Below are 16,686 nucleotides of genomic sequence, written 5' to 3'. Positions count from 1 at the left end.
CCCTCTGGCCGTGGACTAGGGCTCCGCTCTCTCCACATCCCGGACAGCACTAGCTGCATCCTGTGTTTCTGGTTCTGGCTGGTCCAGGGGGTGTGGAGTGGTATCTCACTGTGGTTTTGATTTGTAGTTTCCTAACAATTAACGGCGCTGAGCATCTTTCTGTGTGCTTGCTGGCCATCCGTGTACCTCCTTTGGGAGAATGCCTATTCAAGGTCTTCGCCCATTTTTGAATCAGGTTGTCTGTCTTTCAGCTGTTGAGTTGTGAGAGCTTTTTTACGTGTTCTGGATATTAAACCCTTATCAGGTATATGTGATCTGCAAACATTTTCTCCAGAAACTTTTTCTGTGGGTTCTCTTTTTTTAACATACTTGGTAATGTCTTTGACGCACAAACTTTGTTGTTTCATTTATTTATTAAAATTTTAAAACGTTTATTTATTTTTGAGAGAGAAGAGAGAGAGAGAATGGGGGAGGGGCAGAGAGAGAGGGAGACACGGAATCTCAAGCAGCCTCCGGGCTCTGAGCTGTCAGTATGGAGCCTGATGCGGGGCTTGAACTCACGGACTGTGGGATCGTGACCTGAGCCAAAGTCAGACTGAGCCACCCAGGTGCCCCACAAACTTTGTCATTTTTATGATGTCCAGATACCTTTTTCTTTTGCTGCCTGTGCCTCTGGTGTCAAACCCCCAAACCTACCACACTACGCTATTCCCGAAGGAGTCTTACGGCTTCAGTTCTTACGTTTATGCCATTGACTCATCTGGCAGGTTTTGGGTCGTGGTGTGAGGCAGGAGCCCGCCTTCATTGCTTGGCACGTGGACGGCCAGCCGTCTCCGCGCCATTTGTTGAAAGACCGTTTTCCCCACGAAGTGGTTCCGTCGCCCTGTTGAAAGGCAGTTGCCGTAGATGTTCGAGTTCGCTTCCGGGCTCTCCGTCCCGTGGTCTGGAGGCCCGCAGTTTGGATCACTGGAGCTTTGTGGTGAGTTTTGAAAAGGGAATACCGATTCTCCGCCTTGTCCTTTTTCATGATCGCCCTGGCTCTTTGGGGCCCCTCGCGATTCTACGCGCATTTGAGGCTTGGTCTTCCCGGTTGGGCAAAAAGGCCACTGGGATTTTGATAGGGATCGCCCCGAATCCAGATCGCCGTGGGGGGGTGGTGGTGGTGGTGTTGCCGCCTCCCCACGCGGGGCCTTCGTACCCTTGGGTGCAGAGCGACTCTGTTTCGGTCACCTCTGCCTCCAGCGATGTGCTGTGGTCCTCGGCGTGTGAGCCTTCTATCTCCTTGGTCAGATTTATTCCAGGGCTTCTGTTCTGGACGCTACCGGGTTGGCTTTTTCACTCCTTTCCCGGCTGCTCCTTAGTTGCTGTGTCATTTGCTCCTCCCTCAGCCCCAAAAAGTGCTGGGAAATGGCAAAAAGGAAAAACCAATCCACATGGGTTCTGCTCTGCCTTCAGGTGTAGTTGGGAGGGGGCGGGGCTGAGGTCTCAGGGACCAGGGGGCCTGTGCATGGCTGGGCCTCCCGGGTGGCTGGAAGGACCTGGTCTGGGCCCTCCAGTGAGGGGAAAGGCCCCCAGGGTGTCTGTCCTGATGGCAGGGTCACAGCACGGTGCTGGGGACAAGCGCTGGGCCTGGCCCTTCCGTGTCACACCCCCAGCCCCTTCCCACCATGGGTGGGGGGCCACTCTGGGAAGCCCCTGCCTAGACTGGGGCTTGGTGGGGGGAGTGTCTCAGGGGCAGCCCTTCCCCAGGATGTTCTGGCTGGAGAGGTGGGTGGGGACCGCAGGGCATGTCTTGGAGACACAAAGCCCACCCCTCACCAGCGGGTGAAGGCCCAGCCCCGCCAAAGGGGCTGGAATTGATTTCCAAGGGGCTTTTTCTCTCCTTGCTGCTGCTGCTGCTGTGGACAGGGTGATAGAATGCCCCAGGCCCCGGAAACAGATCAGCTCAGGGACGGACAACAGGCAGTAATTTAAAGTCTCTTCACAGCTCTATCCTAACCCCTGGAGCCGGGCCACCTGCCTGGCGGGACAGGGCTGGCGAGGGGTCTGCCCCCCACTTTAGGAGAAGGGGCTGATGGCTCTGTGGGGGGCGGTCCCCCTGCTCGCTGTGGACGGTCTACGGGACGGGCCGTCGCCAGCCCTGGCCTGTAATGAATCCCCCAGACCAGCTCTTCCCACACGCTTCCTGCAGGGCCGGTCATCGCGAGACTGGAACCGCCGAGGCACGTGGGGATGCACGCACGTACGCACGCACGCGCAGGCAGACCTGCACGCACACGTATGCACGCATGTCATGGCCCCACAGGGACATGTGGCAGCCAGGCGCGACAGCGGGCGAGCCCATGTCTTTGCACCTCCTGCTCGCCCGTGTGCATCGTCAGCACCGAGGTGAGCACAGCCTCGGGGAGGCTCCTCAGATGGCCCTGCGCAGAAAACTCCTGACCCAGGACAGACCTTAGGGCCCATAGCTGCCCCGCGTGGTGGCTCCAGGTGACCCTGGAGCAGAGCCTGGTCCAGCAGGACGACCTCACGAGATGTCACTCCCCCAGGAAGCTCTTGTCCCCTCTCCCGGGCTCCAGGGTGCTGCGGGACTGGGCCTGGGGGGCGAGTCACCTGTAGGGTCCTGGCGCCCCTCTCTCCCCCTCCCCCCCCCCCCATGGCCATCTCCCACCCCGCGCGTCCATCTTTCGTTTTTATGGGCACTCGGTTTGCACTCAAGTCCCGGAGACGGAAATACTGATGTTGATAGGAAAATATTACTTTCCCTGCGGAAGCACAGGCGCAGGAAGGCTGGGCATCCTTCTTGTTTAAAACAAACGTCACCCGGTTGGTTCAGGAACTGCATTGCTCAGACCCCCGGGTTTCCATGGTGACGGCTGCCCTCCCCACCTGCAGCAGGCTGGCGAGCAGGCGCTGCGCTCTGGGTCCAGCCTCCGCCAGCCGGTACAGAGGGGCGCAGCCACTCCTGGGGGTCCTGGGGGCAGGCTCGGGGCTCAATTCACCTTTCCACCCCTTCCCCCCACCGAGAGCAGGACAGACGTCTCCCTTCCCATCCCAGCGGCCACCTTGGCTGAGGACCCCTTGTATTTCGGGGGGCTCTGCCTGGTGGGGGTCTTTGCCCCGAGTCTTGTAGAAAGAGGGAGTGGTCAGCAGATCAAAGCCCTTTAAGGATGACCGTGTCCTACTCTGGGAGCCGTGACTCCAGGCCATGGCAGCCAAAGGGATGTTGCAGATCGCGGTGAGGCCGGGCAGCAGTCGCCTGTGACTTGGGGAGACTGTCACCCAGGGCCCTTAAAAGTGGAAGAGGGGACAGAGTCAGCGTCAGAGCCATGTGACACAAGAAGTTTCTCGAGCCGGGGACCCAGGCAGATCCCGGAAGCTGGGAAAGGCGGGAAAATGGAATGTCCCCAGGCTCCTCCGGAAGGAGCCTTGCTCACCCCTTGGTTTTAGCCCCGGGAGGGGCCTGGGCCCCCCAAACCCAAGCAGTGCTTGCACTTCCAGTGGCACGGGGGTGGTGGTCTGCTGCAGCAGCCACAGGGGGCCAGCACAGGGGTGTCACCAATCTGGGGACCCACAGTACTGTTTCCAAGACCTGGCCCCTTCCTTTCCCATGTGCCCCTTGCGGCAGGCCACCTCGGCTGACCCGAGGACCCTGCCCGGAGCCTCCTGAGCCCACTCCTGCCTTCGCTGGTGCCGGGGCCCCTGCGCTGCTATGGTGCGGACGTTCCTTCCAGAACAAGGACCCACACAGAACCCCCCGGAGCCCCTCATGTCGGCAGAAACAACCAGTGCTTAGCGGGCGGTGACTTCTCCAGGAAGACCCTCAGCGGGCAGTGATGGTGATCTTGCGCCTCGGGAGTCACGTGGCCCCTCGTCCGTGCGGGCCGCAGCAGGGCTGGTGGCTCTGCCAGCCGCGGGGGTGACGTAAGTGCATAGGCACGTCCCTCGCTACACCCCGCGCATCCATCGTCCCCATCGTTCCCCCTTTTGGGGCTGGTGCGCGAAGCTCACTAGGACCTTAGATGCACCCCAGCCCCACGCAGCCCCGCCCCCTTGGTGGAGTGAAGGTCAAGAGGCCTTGGGGTCAGGATGCCTGAGTTGGGTCCTTCCTCAGTTCCTGCCCCCACCCAATGGGCGTGGCTTTGGTGAGTTACTTAATTCTTGGGCCCCCACTTGCTGTCCCCAGGGGGTGACAAGAGCCTGTCCCCAACTGGTGTCCAGGAGGCCAGACCCGTGAGGTGTGAGGTAGATTGAGTGTCGGGAACCGCTTGCTCCCACTCGCTCTGTGGCCCTGCTGACTCGCTTCTACAGGGACACCCGCCCCAGGATCCAGGCCCCCACGTGGTGGGCCGTGCCATCGCGGGGGGCGCAGGCCCAGGCCCGGGGAAGGACAAACTGTGCCTCCGGCCGCAGGGCGGCGAGTTGTGTCGTTTAACCACGGCGGCAGGAAGGGGCAGCGGGGGCCCCTGTGGGCCTGGGCTCGTCCCCCTCCGAGCAGAATGGCTTTTCCCGCGCGCAGGCGGGAGCCCACTCGCGGGGCCGCTCTGAGAGGAGCTGAGGCACGGGCGGGGCCGAACCAAGGCGGAGAGGCCCCGCCCCACCGCGCAGACCCCACCCCCGCCCCGACAGCCCGCCCCGCCGCCACAGGCCCCGCCCCCTCCCGAGACAGCCCGCCCCACCGCCACAGGCCCCGCCCCCTCCGGAGACAGCCCGTCCCGCCCCCGCAGACCCCAGACGGCCGGCCCCAGCCCCGCCCCCCCCACAAGCCACAAGGCCGCAGCAGTCACCTCTGCACTTGTTTATTGTCATGAACAGTTGTCGTTTGCTCTTTCACTCCGCAATTCTCATTTGGTAAAATAAATAGAGATAAACGAACTTTCAGGGCGTGCTCCGTGGAGCCCCGGTTAACTCCATGATTGGATTTTCGCTTCAGACCCGGGATGGCCCAGCGGGCCGCGGCGCGGCGGTTCTGAGAGGGGGCACAGGAGGCCCCGCCCGGCGGCGTGCAGTCCCCTGCACCACATCCACCCGGGGGTCAGCTGCCGGGCGCGGACCCTGTCCCGGAGCCGGCTCCCGGGGCACACCGGCAACCCGCGGCCGCAGAGCCCGGGCAGCGCCGTCCCCGGAAGGCGCCCCTGGGTAGGGCACCTAAACTTCCGTCACCGCTGGGACGCACATTCCGTTATGGCCTCTTATTGGCAGAATTAGTTAAGCCAGCTCACTGCTCTATCTGAATAATCTTGATTCCCAATGAAAAATGGAAAAAATGCTTTTCAGAATATCATCATTGTGGTTTTGTTTTACAAGCGCTGTTTGTAATCGCTTAGCACGTTCTCCGTTGTCCTTCTTGGGGCTAAACCGTCCCCGTGGCTCCGAGGTTGTGCCCGGAGACGGGCAGACACACGCGCACACCTGTGTGCGGACATGGGCAGATGCCCTGCCACGTGCTAACGCAATCACCAAGCAACTTTTCTGCTTTACTCACTGCAAGACATGAACCTCGGTCGCACCAGCAAGTGGCGGCAAAGGCGGTCCACCGTTCACCCACAGGCACCGGGGCCCCAGCTGCCTCCGCCCACGTGCAGGCATGTGATGCACCAGGTGAGGAGGCCGCGGGGCCACACAAGCGCATACTCTGTGTTGGTTCCAGTGTGGAGACCACGGGCCCTACACATGCATGTACACCCGTATGGGGAGGCCACAGGCCTGAGTGGCTGTCACTGCACCTGCCTGGGGAACAGCAGCACTTGAGAGAGGCAGGCCCTGTGGCCTAAGGGTGGTGGCCAAATCGCCAAGGATTGGCCACACACGTCGAAAGCCACAGGCCCCTCCTGATAGCGGGTCTGTGGTGATTGGGGCTTGTGCAGGGAAGGTGGGCTGTGTGGGGGAGGGGCGGCGCCGGCCCTCCTACGGTCTGGCCACGAAGGGCCCCCCGTGGGCAAGGACCGGCGGTTGGCAGGAGGCTTGGGCTGTCTCCTTCTGTGCGTGTGGGCTCTGTCTCTTGAATCTCCCGCCTCTCCCAGCCCGCTTGGAAACCCCCCAGGAGCGCGTGTGCAGAAAACGGGCCGGCTAGCGTGCAGCCAGGGGAATGCGGCCCAGGCTGGCTCACGGCCAGGCAGCAACCCAGAGACCTACGTGAGCCCCAGCGCTGCCCCGTCCGCCAGGGTGGCTGAGCCCTGGGGAACGGCTTCTGTCTCGGAGCTTTCGTGGAGCCAGTGCTCGGGTCCCTCGCCAAGTAGAACGAGCGTGTTTCCCCCTTTAAAAATCTCAGAAGCAAAACAGGACGGGAAGGGTGCTGGGACGTTTGCGGCTGTCCCCGGGCTGTCACACGGCAGGACTCTACCAGAGCCCCCTTCCCTGGGCTCCTGGGCGTGACAGCGACCACAGACGCACAGACAGACAGCGAGGGGCCTCCCGGAGCCCTCGGCAGCAGGTCAGGACCAGTGTGGAGGGTGGCGCGGGTCCGCTATGTACATGGAGGCCTGGCAGGAGGGGCGCCCGCTATCTGGCCCGCTTCTCCACCGAGTACACGGAGATGTAGTAGTCGTTGCTGCCCACGGCCAGGTGAGGCTGTGGAGGAGAGCAGGGCAGGTGAGCGGGCGGGCGCCATGGGCCTTCTTCGCCCCCACCCCACCGCGGCTCTCAGCACGGGCCCCGCAACCCGAAGCAGGGACTCTCGGGCTCCCCACGGCTCCCCGCGGGGACGGTTCCGGGGACCAGAGCCCCGCACCTCATGAGGGCTGCTGGCAGAAACCACAGACTAGGGGAACGATCTGGGCTGCTCCTCCCTGAGGAGCACAGGCTGGGCGGGGTGCCCCGGCCCCCCCTCACTGCAAGGTTTCTCCAGGGCTGGTGTCAGTGCAGGGGCCAAAGGTGATGGGAAGGGCAGGGCGGTTTCCTGTGCGTGTAGCCCACGATTCCCTGCTTGATGGGGGAACCCGGTGCTGCTTCTGGAGGCAGTTTGGGGGCCATGACCCCCCGAGACCCTAGGACCCAAGAAGATCTGTTTTGGGGCCTTCTCAGACACAGGGCAGGGGAGGCCTGGGGCGTCCTGCGGGCTGATTGTGGGGCGGGGCCAGGCTGTGGCCCCACCTGCCTGTCCCGAGTTCCCGGGTCCCTCCTGTGTAGCCTCCAGTCCCCGTGCCCCCCTGCTATTCCTGCAGGACCCTCCGTATTGCCCTGTGTCCCTGCGTCCCCCTGACCCCTCCCACGGCGCCCCCGGCCCTGTGTGCAGCTACAGACCCAGTGCGGGTGGAAGGCCAGGCAGCTGATGGCCCCGACGCGCTGGCCCATAAACCCGTCGTAGTATTTGATGTTGTTGATGAGCTCCCCGTTCCCGCTGTAGATGGCCGTGAACTGGTTCATGGAGCCGCTGCACACAAGAAGGTCTGGCGTTAGCCTTCCGGCTGGGGTGGTGGCCCAGAGGCGAGGCAGAGGCGGGGCTCGGTGCAGGCGGGGAGGCGGACGGACGCGGCCACAGGGGAGGCGGCCCTCTCTCTTCCTACATCGGCCCGTCCCAGACACGGGGCTGACCTGCCCGCCATCACCCAGGCACGAAGGGCCCCACAATTATGTGGCTCCGGCGTGCTCTCCTTCCCACGCAAGAGGGGGCATAGCGCCTGCTGTTTACACGGAGGCCCGAGGCTGACTTTGGGTGCTCTGAGATGGTCTGGGCAGGAAAGGGCCCTCATTTTCTCTTAGCTTGGCACCTACCAGGCGATAAGGTTTGCCTGGGGGTGGATGTCGAGGGCCGTGAGCCCCTTCACGATCTGAAGGACGTTCACAGACTCCGGCATCCGAGGATCAAAGAAGCGCACGTCTCCGTTGACACTGTTGGGAAAGGGTCACTCCGGTGAGGCCGGGGCGGGCCAGCCCCCGGGGCAGAGCACACGCCCACCCCACCCCACTGGCCTTCACGACCAGGACTGGCGCCAAGCCCCCCCCCCCCCCCCCCGACTCCTCTCCACGGCCACAAAGGGCCCTGCCTCTAAGGCAGGAAGTAGCAGTAAGTGAAGACACGGGGGAGGATGTGAGTTATTGGTTTCATTTCTAGTCCCGGAGATTAGATTCTGTGCAGCCAGGGGTGCGGTTACAGGACGGGAGGGGGGGAGGCCGGGAGGCCGCACGTCACCCCTGGAGGCCACCTTTCCTGCCCTTGGTCTCTGGTGGGCGTCGTTCTAAGAGCTATGTTCTGTTTTTATATTACAAACAAGGGAAACAGCATCTCTTTGAAGAAATGGTGTCTTTGTAGCAGTAAATTACATTTTGTTGTCCCTTAACAGGCAAATAAATATTCGCTGCTCTCAGTACAGACTTAGTGGGCAGCAGAAACGGATTTATGGGTAGCCGATGACTCGACGCGGATATCCCACAGCCAAGGGCTGGCAGGTGCCCGCCCCTCTCCCTCGCACACCCCGCAAGCCTCCACCGAGCAAGCCTCCCGCTGCCAGTGGGAGGGACCCGTGTGTCCCTGCCCTCCTGCTGCCCCTGACCTTTCTGGCCAGTCCCAGAGTGGAGGTTAATTACTGCCCTGACATGCCATCCTTTCCCGGCTGTTTAAATACCACGGACATATTTTAAATGGAGGAGAAAATAATGTTTTCACAGCAGAATGTCTCATAAATATTCCCTGCTCATTACCTCACGCTCATGATGTGGCCCTCGGGGTGCTTCTGGAGGTAGGCCTTCACCACCCAGGCTGTGTGCTCCCGGTACGTCATGACGCGGCTGGAGGGAGGACGAAGGGGTCAGAGCCCGGGGGGCCGCCTAGGCCGGGGAGGGGGCTGCCGGCAGGGGTGGGGAGGGGGGCAGCGGTGCCCGTTCACTGCCCACTGCAGGACAGGAGCGGGAGCTGAGAAGCCAAGGGCACGACTTCATTTTGAGCAGAGAGAAACCGCGGGTTTATTCACGGCTGTCCGGATCTGCCGTGCGCCGGGGTCAGTTGCCCGCACCCACCATTTACTGTGATGTCGGGACGCGGTCGCCCCCCCCCCACCCCCCTGGGACCACGGCACGGCTGCCCCGGAGCTCCCCAGACAGGGCACCACGCGGAGCACTGGCCACCCCGAGACTCTGGGGGTTGGGAATGAGGACCCCAACTGAGAAGCTACTGAAACACAGCCCTGGTGGGCAGGACGCACAGGGCTCACAGCGAGCCCCAGGTCACAGGTGTGGTGCGCGGACGGCCCCGGTCACTGGCCTTAGCGGCAGGGCCACTCCACGACCCTTGGCTCTTTTGGGGCCAATTTGCCAGTTTAGTGCCTGCCCGGTACCTGTTTAACAAGACGGCCTGACGGAGGTGTGACTCACGTACCCCTTCGAAAGCGCACAGTTAGTGGCTTCGGGGTGGTCACTTTGGCCGCCCCCCTCCCCCCACGATGGCTGCTTCCTGCAGTGGTGCCCGTTCTCCGGGGGACCCTCTGCAGAGGTGCCGCTGAGCCTCGGGTCTGTGCTGGGAGGCCCCACCTGACGTGGCCCGGCTCGCCCCAGTACCCGCCTCTGCGGCAAACAGCCCGCCCGGTGGCTGGTCTCACGGGGCTCCCCTGGCCCCGCGGCCACACACCTGCCCACGTGCCGCCACTCCGTCGCCCCTGGAGGCCGGCCCAGGTTTTGGGGGCAAGGTGGGTGTGAATAAGCACATCGTGCCGGGGTCCCCAGGAGGCTGTGCTGCCGTTTGCCAGCCGTGGGGCTCGGGCGAGTGACTGCCACCTGTACCTCAGCTCCTGCCCACCAGCCCGGCCTGACCTGGCCCTCGGCCTGGGACTGAGTGGCGGTCCCTGGGGCAGTCACGACCACGCAGGTGGCTCAGTGCTGCACGGTGCCCTTGTGGACGCTCCCTGACAGTCTCCCTGGCCACGCACCTCACGCAGGAGGGAAACCGAGCTCACGGAGGACAGGGCCTTGCCGGGCCCCCTCCCGCTGATTTCCTACTCCGCGTGCCATCGGAATGTGGAATGTGGCTTGGGGTGGGGGGGCTCGTTCCGGGCCCAGAAAGGTGGCGGCAGTGTGCCCACATCGTCTGGGGGTGCTGGTGGGGGGGGGGGGTGGGGGCCGGATCACCATTCACTGAGTGCCATCCTCCGGTCGTAAACGCGGATGGAGCCGTCGCCGAGGCCAGCCACGATGAGGGAGCGGCGGGAGTCGCAGGACAGGCTTGTCACGCAGCTGTCAGCGCCCGTGGGGATGTCCTGGAGCCAAGCACAGGGACCGCGGTGAGCCCACCTGCGACCGCCCGGTGTGCCATGTCCTCCCGGAGTCAGGGACCCCCGCCTCCTCCTCCAGCGGGGAAGCCAGCGAAGGCCCACGGAGCCCGAGGGACTGGTGGGGGACCCGGGCTGAGTCAGGCCCACACCCACCCGAGAGCCGGTCCCCAGCCACACACATCTCCGGGAACGGCTCTCGGGGCCAAGCTTTCGAGTGTCTCCCTCTTTCCTAGAGCGGAAGCACGTTCTGGTAGAAAGGGATCCTCCGAATTGGTTCGGGAAAGGGCCCGGGGAGCTCTGCCTCCTTGCCTCTCCTCCCGGCAGCTGTAAATGCTAGAAAAGGCCAGGGGGTGACGAATGCTCGGCAGGAAAGAGCGGGAGACAAAAGGCCGCACAAGAGGGAAAGTGCTCTCCCGTTGTTGGAGGTCTGCTGCCAGTGGGCACACAGGAAGGAAATCCAACACGTACGGGACTGGAATCTGATCCGCTTACAAGGCAACAAGACACCGGACGAGACACACCTAGGTGGCTGAGCTGAAGACGTGTTCTGGGGGCGCAGATTCCTGAGTAAGGGTTGTGAGCATGGGGGGGGGCGGTGAGGGGGTCCACGCTGCAACAGGAGGGCCGCAGGGGCCCCGGGAAGTAAGTGTGACAAAAGCCAACCGTGCCATCACAGGACCCGGGCACCAGACAGACAGAGGTCATCTCTACCGGGTGGCCCCCTGGCAGGGACCAATGACGCAGCAGGGCCTCACGGCGGCTCTCTGTCCCCAGCCCGCCCTCCGAGGGCTTGGCGGGAGGCCCAGGGCTGGGCCGGGGAGGCCGGGAGGACAGAGCTCTGGGCCTCAAGCCACAGCCAGCACCGCTGCCCAAAGTATCAGTGGCCCCGAGCTCTTTGCGGCCCTTTGCCCCCTGGCCTCTCCGCCAGGATGTCTCGGTCAAAACCAATTCACTACTCGCTCTGTTGATTAAAACGGGAAATAAAAGATGCCTTAAGAAGCACACAGTCGAGTAATTCATCGTTCCAATTTAAAATGCTTTCCCCCTGCTGCTTTCTGATATTCCCTAATTTGCATGGATAAAATAATATTTGGAAGTAATTAGGGCCAGCAGAGGCTTAATCACGCTGCCAGGCAGGGTCGGGGTGTCACAGGGGACGTGCATCAAGAGGCGATTAGCCCCTGAAGGCTTGGAGGCGGGCCGCACTCCCTCCCCGCTGGGACCCCTGTTCCCGCCTCTCTGCGGGGAGGGCCTGTGGGGGGGGCGGGGCGGGGCTGGGGGGGCGGGGCGGGGGGCTGTGGTCACCTGTACTTTCATCTCGCGGTCTGTGTCCCAGATTCGGACGATCCGCACGTCCCCCGAGCTCATGAGGAGGCCAGTCTCCTGCTCCCAGTCTACCACCATCCCGGCTCCTGGAGAGACAGAATGTTCCGGTGTCACCGCGGGAGCCTGTCCCAGGCGGCCACCTGGCACCAAGGACAGCCACGGCCGGGTCCCTGACCCCACGAGAACTCCAGGCCCCGAGTCTGGGTCGGGCAGCAGTTTGGAGCCCTCTCCAGATCCCCGCTGGGCCCAGGCATCTGCCTGAGGGACAGCACAGTCCGAGGACCGTTTGTCCAAGCTGTCCCAAAGCTTCAGAGTGGGCGCGGAGGCGCTTCTCTCGACCCCGTCAAAGCTCACGGACGCAGCTTCTTGGGGTCGAGGAGACCGGGCCGCGTGTGAGCCCCACGCTGGGACTGCAGTGTTCCTAAAGTTGGCACCTAAACGTCACGGGGGGGACCCCAGCTAAAACAAGGTTACATTTTAAACATACAGAAGAGAATACGACAGAAATCCCTGACCCACCCCCCAGATCTAGTGGTTGAGGCGCTCTGCCGTTTTCGCCCTTTTGAAAAGAAGTATAGATGAGAGAGTATAAAAAGAAGCATAAATAAGTAAGATTTTAGACACAGTGCGAGCCTCACTCGCCCACTCTGATGCTGAACCGTCCCAGGTCGAGGGCATCTCCCCGAGCCGGGCTCTGTGCAACCCCCACCCAGGTGCACCTGTCCACGAACTAGGACAGCTTCCATCAACGCCACCAACTTCACAAGGGGTATGTTTCCTAGCGACCTCGCTTTCCTGTAATGTTGTCTGTAGAGGACTTATCCCACGCTGTATGTAGGGGTCTCGTTAACTCATTTAACGGTTTTTCGCTCTTCCCTGATTCTGGAGACCACGGCTCGAGCGACGACGTCTTCCGGGAGGGTGGCACCCAGGCAGGGGTGCGGCTCCCGTCCTGGGGTTCACTGCCCCCAGCCAAGGCCACATCTGCAGCGTCCGTGGACACCGAGGTTGCCCCACGTCCCGCGGTCGCTGGTGTTGGCGGTATTCCTCCTCACTGAACTGCGTGTGCCGTGATGACACATATCGTGACGCCAGTGTCTTGTTCTGTCACTTACGAGGTAACTTTGTGTTCTTTTGCTCACACGGGAGTCTGACGTCACATTTGTCAAACTCATTTCCGTGGCGCTGTGGCCCCTTCCTCCCCCGGAAGCCCCGTTCTCCCCGCTCTCAGGCTGGACGACCTAACTCCTCATTCCTTTCCGCTGCGTCTGTTTAGGGTGGCGGACCTCCCGCTAGGCCCCGATGACCCTTTCAAACCCCAACCCTGCTGTGTGCGCACAGGGCTCCCCACCAGGTACCCCCCCCCCCCCCAGCAGTGTTGGGAGGGGGAGCCGGGCCCAGACCTCGGACAGACTTATAACCACAGACAATGTGGCTCAGCTGTGGAAATCCTGTAAGTGCCATGGGCTTGTGAAAGAATCTGCAGGGAGAGATGGAATTTGTGGGCACGGAGTTTCCTTCTGGGGGGGTGAGAATGTTCTGGAACTAGATGGATGGTGGTTGCACATCATGACTGCACTAAATGCCACAGAATTGAACACTTCAAAATGGTTAATTTTATGTTATGTGAATTTCATCTCAATAATAATTTTAGAAAAGGAAAGAAAAAGAAGAAAAAAAGAAAAGGCAAGCGGGACGCCCCTACCAGGCTCCAGCTTTTGCTCTCCTTGACCAGACGGTCATCTGTTTGTACGCGGAGGCAGGGCCCCTGGGCCCTCCTGCCGGGGGTGGTCCACATGCATCATTACTCAAACTCGGCTGTAACCATTCGGGAACCAGTTCAGAGGCCCTGAGAGGGGCTGTGGGCCAGCACCGACTGGGACTCCCAAGCGGCCCTGGGAGGGCCAATGGTGGCCGACCGACGTGGCCTGCCTCACCAGTGTCCCAGGGACCGTTCCCACCACGGGCCAGGGTAGGGAGGAAAACGGACCCTGTCCACCTGTGGGCCTTCTGTCTGGAGTCCCTCACATAATGGGGACCGGATGTCGTCATCCAGTGGAGATGCCAGCCTCACGTGATGAAGGTCGGATGGCCGTGCACAACAGGGAGGGACGGCCGGGCAGCAGATAACTTCGCACGGAGGGAGATGGACGAAACAGGACCCAAAAGGAAGCTGGTTCACGGCCCTGAAGACCCAAGTCTAAATGCGGCTGGACAGTCAGGTGTGGTGTGAGAGAGTGGAGAGGTTGGACGGGCACAAATGGGTCACAGGAGGGAAGGTCTGCCTGTCCTCGTCCAATAGACAACAACATGCCTTCACGCAGCAAGCCTCTGCACGTCCCTGGGACCGACGAGCTGGCAGACCCAGCAATCACACGACGTGGACGCAGCCTTTCAGTGGGAGGCACGGAGATGGGGCAGGAGGGCCGGCCCGGGGGAGGCCACGTGACGGGTTCTCCCAGCGGCGGCTCTTTTGACCCAGGCCAATTTAACGCCCACTCCCTTCCTGTGATTCTGAGCTCACTGGCATGGGGGCCCCTGGCTGCCGCCGTCCCCACATGGGAGGGACACTGCCACACTGATGGACAGCTGCGTTGCGCCTCAGTGACAAGCTGTCAGTGCCAACGACAGGGCAGTCGGTCTGGGGACCATCCTCGGAAGGGGCCACCCCCCAGAAGGGATCACCCTTGGAAGGGAGAACCCTCAACCCTCGGAAGGGACCAACTTCTGGAGGGCACTGCCCTGGGGAGGGACCACCCTGGGGGGGACTATTCTCTGGACGAGACCCACTGGACGTCACACCGCACTGACAGGCACATGTTCTTCTCCCGACACAAGGATCATCTGCACTCCTGGCTGCGCCTGGGCCATTCCAGGACAAAATCCACGGACCAGGCGGCTTGAACAAGACACTGATTTCTCCAAGTCCTGGAGGCTGGAGGTCTGAGGTCAGGGCACGGGTAGGGTCGGGTCTGGCTGGCAGACAGCAACATTCTCGCATGTCCTCATGTGGCAAGGAGAAAGATGGGGTGTCTCTTCTTACAAGAGCACTGACCCCATCATGGCCCAACCACCGTGACCTCCTCAAGCCCCGATCACTCCCAAAGGCCCCCTTCTCATCCCATCATGTTGGGGATTAGGGCTTCAGGAAGTGGATTTTGGAGGCCATGCACATTTCTGAGGACAGCGACTTCCCCTGGTTTGATCGGCGGTAACACTGAGCCATGTGTACGAGCCCACACGCCCCTAGAACCCTTTGTTGCATGGCCGGAGCGGGAGGTGATGTAGGGGTGACTTCAGCCAGCACAGGTGTGTGTGACCGCCCCTCCTGGGGAGTCCGCACCTGAGGGCACCCAGAACTGGCCCCGTGCACACCTGCACTCAGGCCCCCAGGTCGACGTAGGCCCCGGGTTTTCTGCAACGGCTCCAGCTTTAAGAAGCATTCTTTGTAAAATTTGGAAAATGAGAAGTAACTTGCTTTGCATAGACTCTGTAAGGCTTTTTAAAGAATACGCAAATTCACACGTCCAAAAGCGCAGCGGTCGGACCACAAGCCCTGGGCCTTTAGCCGGTAGGCCGTGGCCTTCGGGGAGGGGCGGGGGGAGCACGAGCTGGGTTGGTGCCCCGCCGCCTCTGTGCCCACCTGAAAGCCCAGCTCCCGGCCTCTACCAATGACAGAGCTTAGAGAGTCTGATTACTAGGTTTCCCTCCTGACAGGGAACACGCATCTGGCCGTGTCACAGCCGCGGAGGCTCACGGGCTCCCTGATCCGTGGACCCGCGGGGTGGCCGCTGCTGTGACAGAGAGCACACTGCCTGTGCTTGCAGACGTCCTTGGCCGTCCACCCGGCGCTCTGTGCCAGCCCCGCCGGGCACTGAGAAGCAGTGTAATGAGTGTGTAGGCCAGATGGCATCCGGAACATGGTGCCCGTGCCTCAGCACCATGATCTGGGGCCACGCGGACGGGCGGAGAGGGTCTGCGGTGGGGTGGGCGAACCCAAGGACTTGAGGCCAGAGTCGCAGCTCCCTGCACGGGGAGAGAGAAACGGGCTTGCTCTGTGTCGTTCTGGACGCAGGCCCGGGCTCGAGCGAGGGGGCAGCGGGCAGCTTGCTTCCCGGGCACGTTCTTCCTGGTGGACCCCACGAGTCTGAAGATCTTGCTCTGACTCAGCTGCCTCTCCGAAGACGCCCTCAGATACAGTCGCCTGGGTGCCGACACCATGGGCCTCGCGTTTCCGTCTGGCCCGGCGGCTCCGGGCGGGGCGTCCGCTCGGCCACCCGAGGGCTCTCACCGCGAGGAGACGATGTGGATCTCGTGAGCTCTGGTTCCTGTTAAACTCTAGCCTCTGTGAAGGCCAAGCAGGTTCCGGTTGAAAGTGGCCGGGAGCACGTGGGGCAGCCAGCGGACTAGAAACCCGTGCGCGTGCTGCAGACGGCGGGGTTTTCCCGAGCGCCGGGCACCGCGTCCGGCAGGCAGATCCTTGCGTGTGCAGACGAATCTGACCTCGGGTAGGATGTACAAGTGCCTGGAAGGTGGTAACAGTCATATTCTCTGAACCTGTGACCCTGAGACGCATTTCACAGAGGGACAGCCCTGGATGCGGAGCTCCCACTGCCGAGAAAGCCACCGCCCCTCCTCAACGCGGGTTTCCTGACCTGAAAACCAGGCACCAGGCAGTCCTGCTCCAGAGGCGCCGAGAGGGTAACGACGGGACAGTTGCACAGGGTGCCTTGTACGCGGGTGCCCGGGGACCTCGGCCAGCCTGCAGGGGGTGTCCCTGTGGGGCCCTGGGGACCTCGGCCAGCCTGCAGGGGGCACATCTTTCCACCGTCCTGGCTGTGGTGAAGGACCGAAGCTCAGGTTGGTTTGGTAACTTTCACAGAGCAAACAAGGGAAGCGAGGCAGAGTAAGGACCCCCAGTGAGGCCCACCCTGTATTATGGTCTGGTTCTTTCTGAGCCGCCAGGCTGACCATGATGGACACCAGGGAAACAGAAAAAGGCTTATCTGACAACTCAGTTATTTCCTCTCTTTTAAACGGACAGAGTGGCATCGAAATTGGCCTCTGAGACACGGAAAACGGCCAAGCCTTTTGCTGCACATCCAGCTTGCCCCAAGGACGCTTCCTGAGCACTGGCCAGGCGGGGGCCCTGGACCCC

General features: G+C 62.1%; 1 protein-coding gene across 6 annotated transcripts in view; it reads right to left on the bottom strand.

The window, feature by feature from the left end:
- Positions 1-4,783: 4,783 nt before the first annotated feature.
- RPTOR (regulatory associated protein of MTOR complex 1) overlaps positions 4,784-16,686 on the bottom strand; it is a 334,714-nt gene continuing 322,811 nt past the window's right edge. For all 6 annotated transcript variants that reach the window (XM_045489812.1, XM_045489813.1, XM_045489815.1 and 3 more), the window contains 6 exons: positions 11,508-11,614; positions 10,060-10,187; positions 8,641-8,727; positions 7,714-7,830; positions 7,243-7,372; positions 4,784-6,570 (listed from right to left, as the gene is read on the bottom strand). In XM_045489812.1, the coding sequence (XP_045345768.1) occupies positions 6,502-6,570; positions 7,243-7,372; positions 7,714-7,830; positions 8,641-8,727; positions 10,060-10,187; positions 11,508-11,614 (638 nt within the window). In that variant the 3' untranslated portion in view covers positions 4,784-6,501. The remainder of the gene's footprint in view (positions 6,571-7,242; positions 7,373-7,713; positions 7,831-8,640; positions 8,728-10,059; positions 10,188-11,507; positions 11,615-16,686) is intronic.

Source organism: Leopardus geoffroyi, chromosome E1 (assembly GCF_018350155.1).
Source record: "Leopardus geoffroyi isolate Oge1 chromosome E1, O.geoffroyi_Oge1_pat1.0, whole genome shotgun sequence".
Taxonomy (NCBI): Eukaryota; Metazoa; Chordata; class Mammalia; order Carnivora; family Felidae; genus Leopardus; species Leopardus geoffroyi.
The sequence above is the reverse complement of the archived record's forward strand: the minus strand, read 5'-3'. Positions and strand labels throughout refer to the sequence as shown.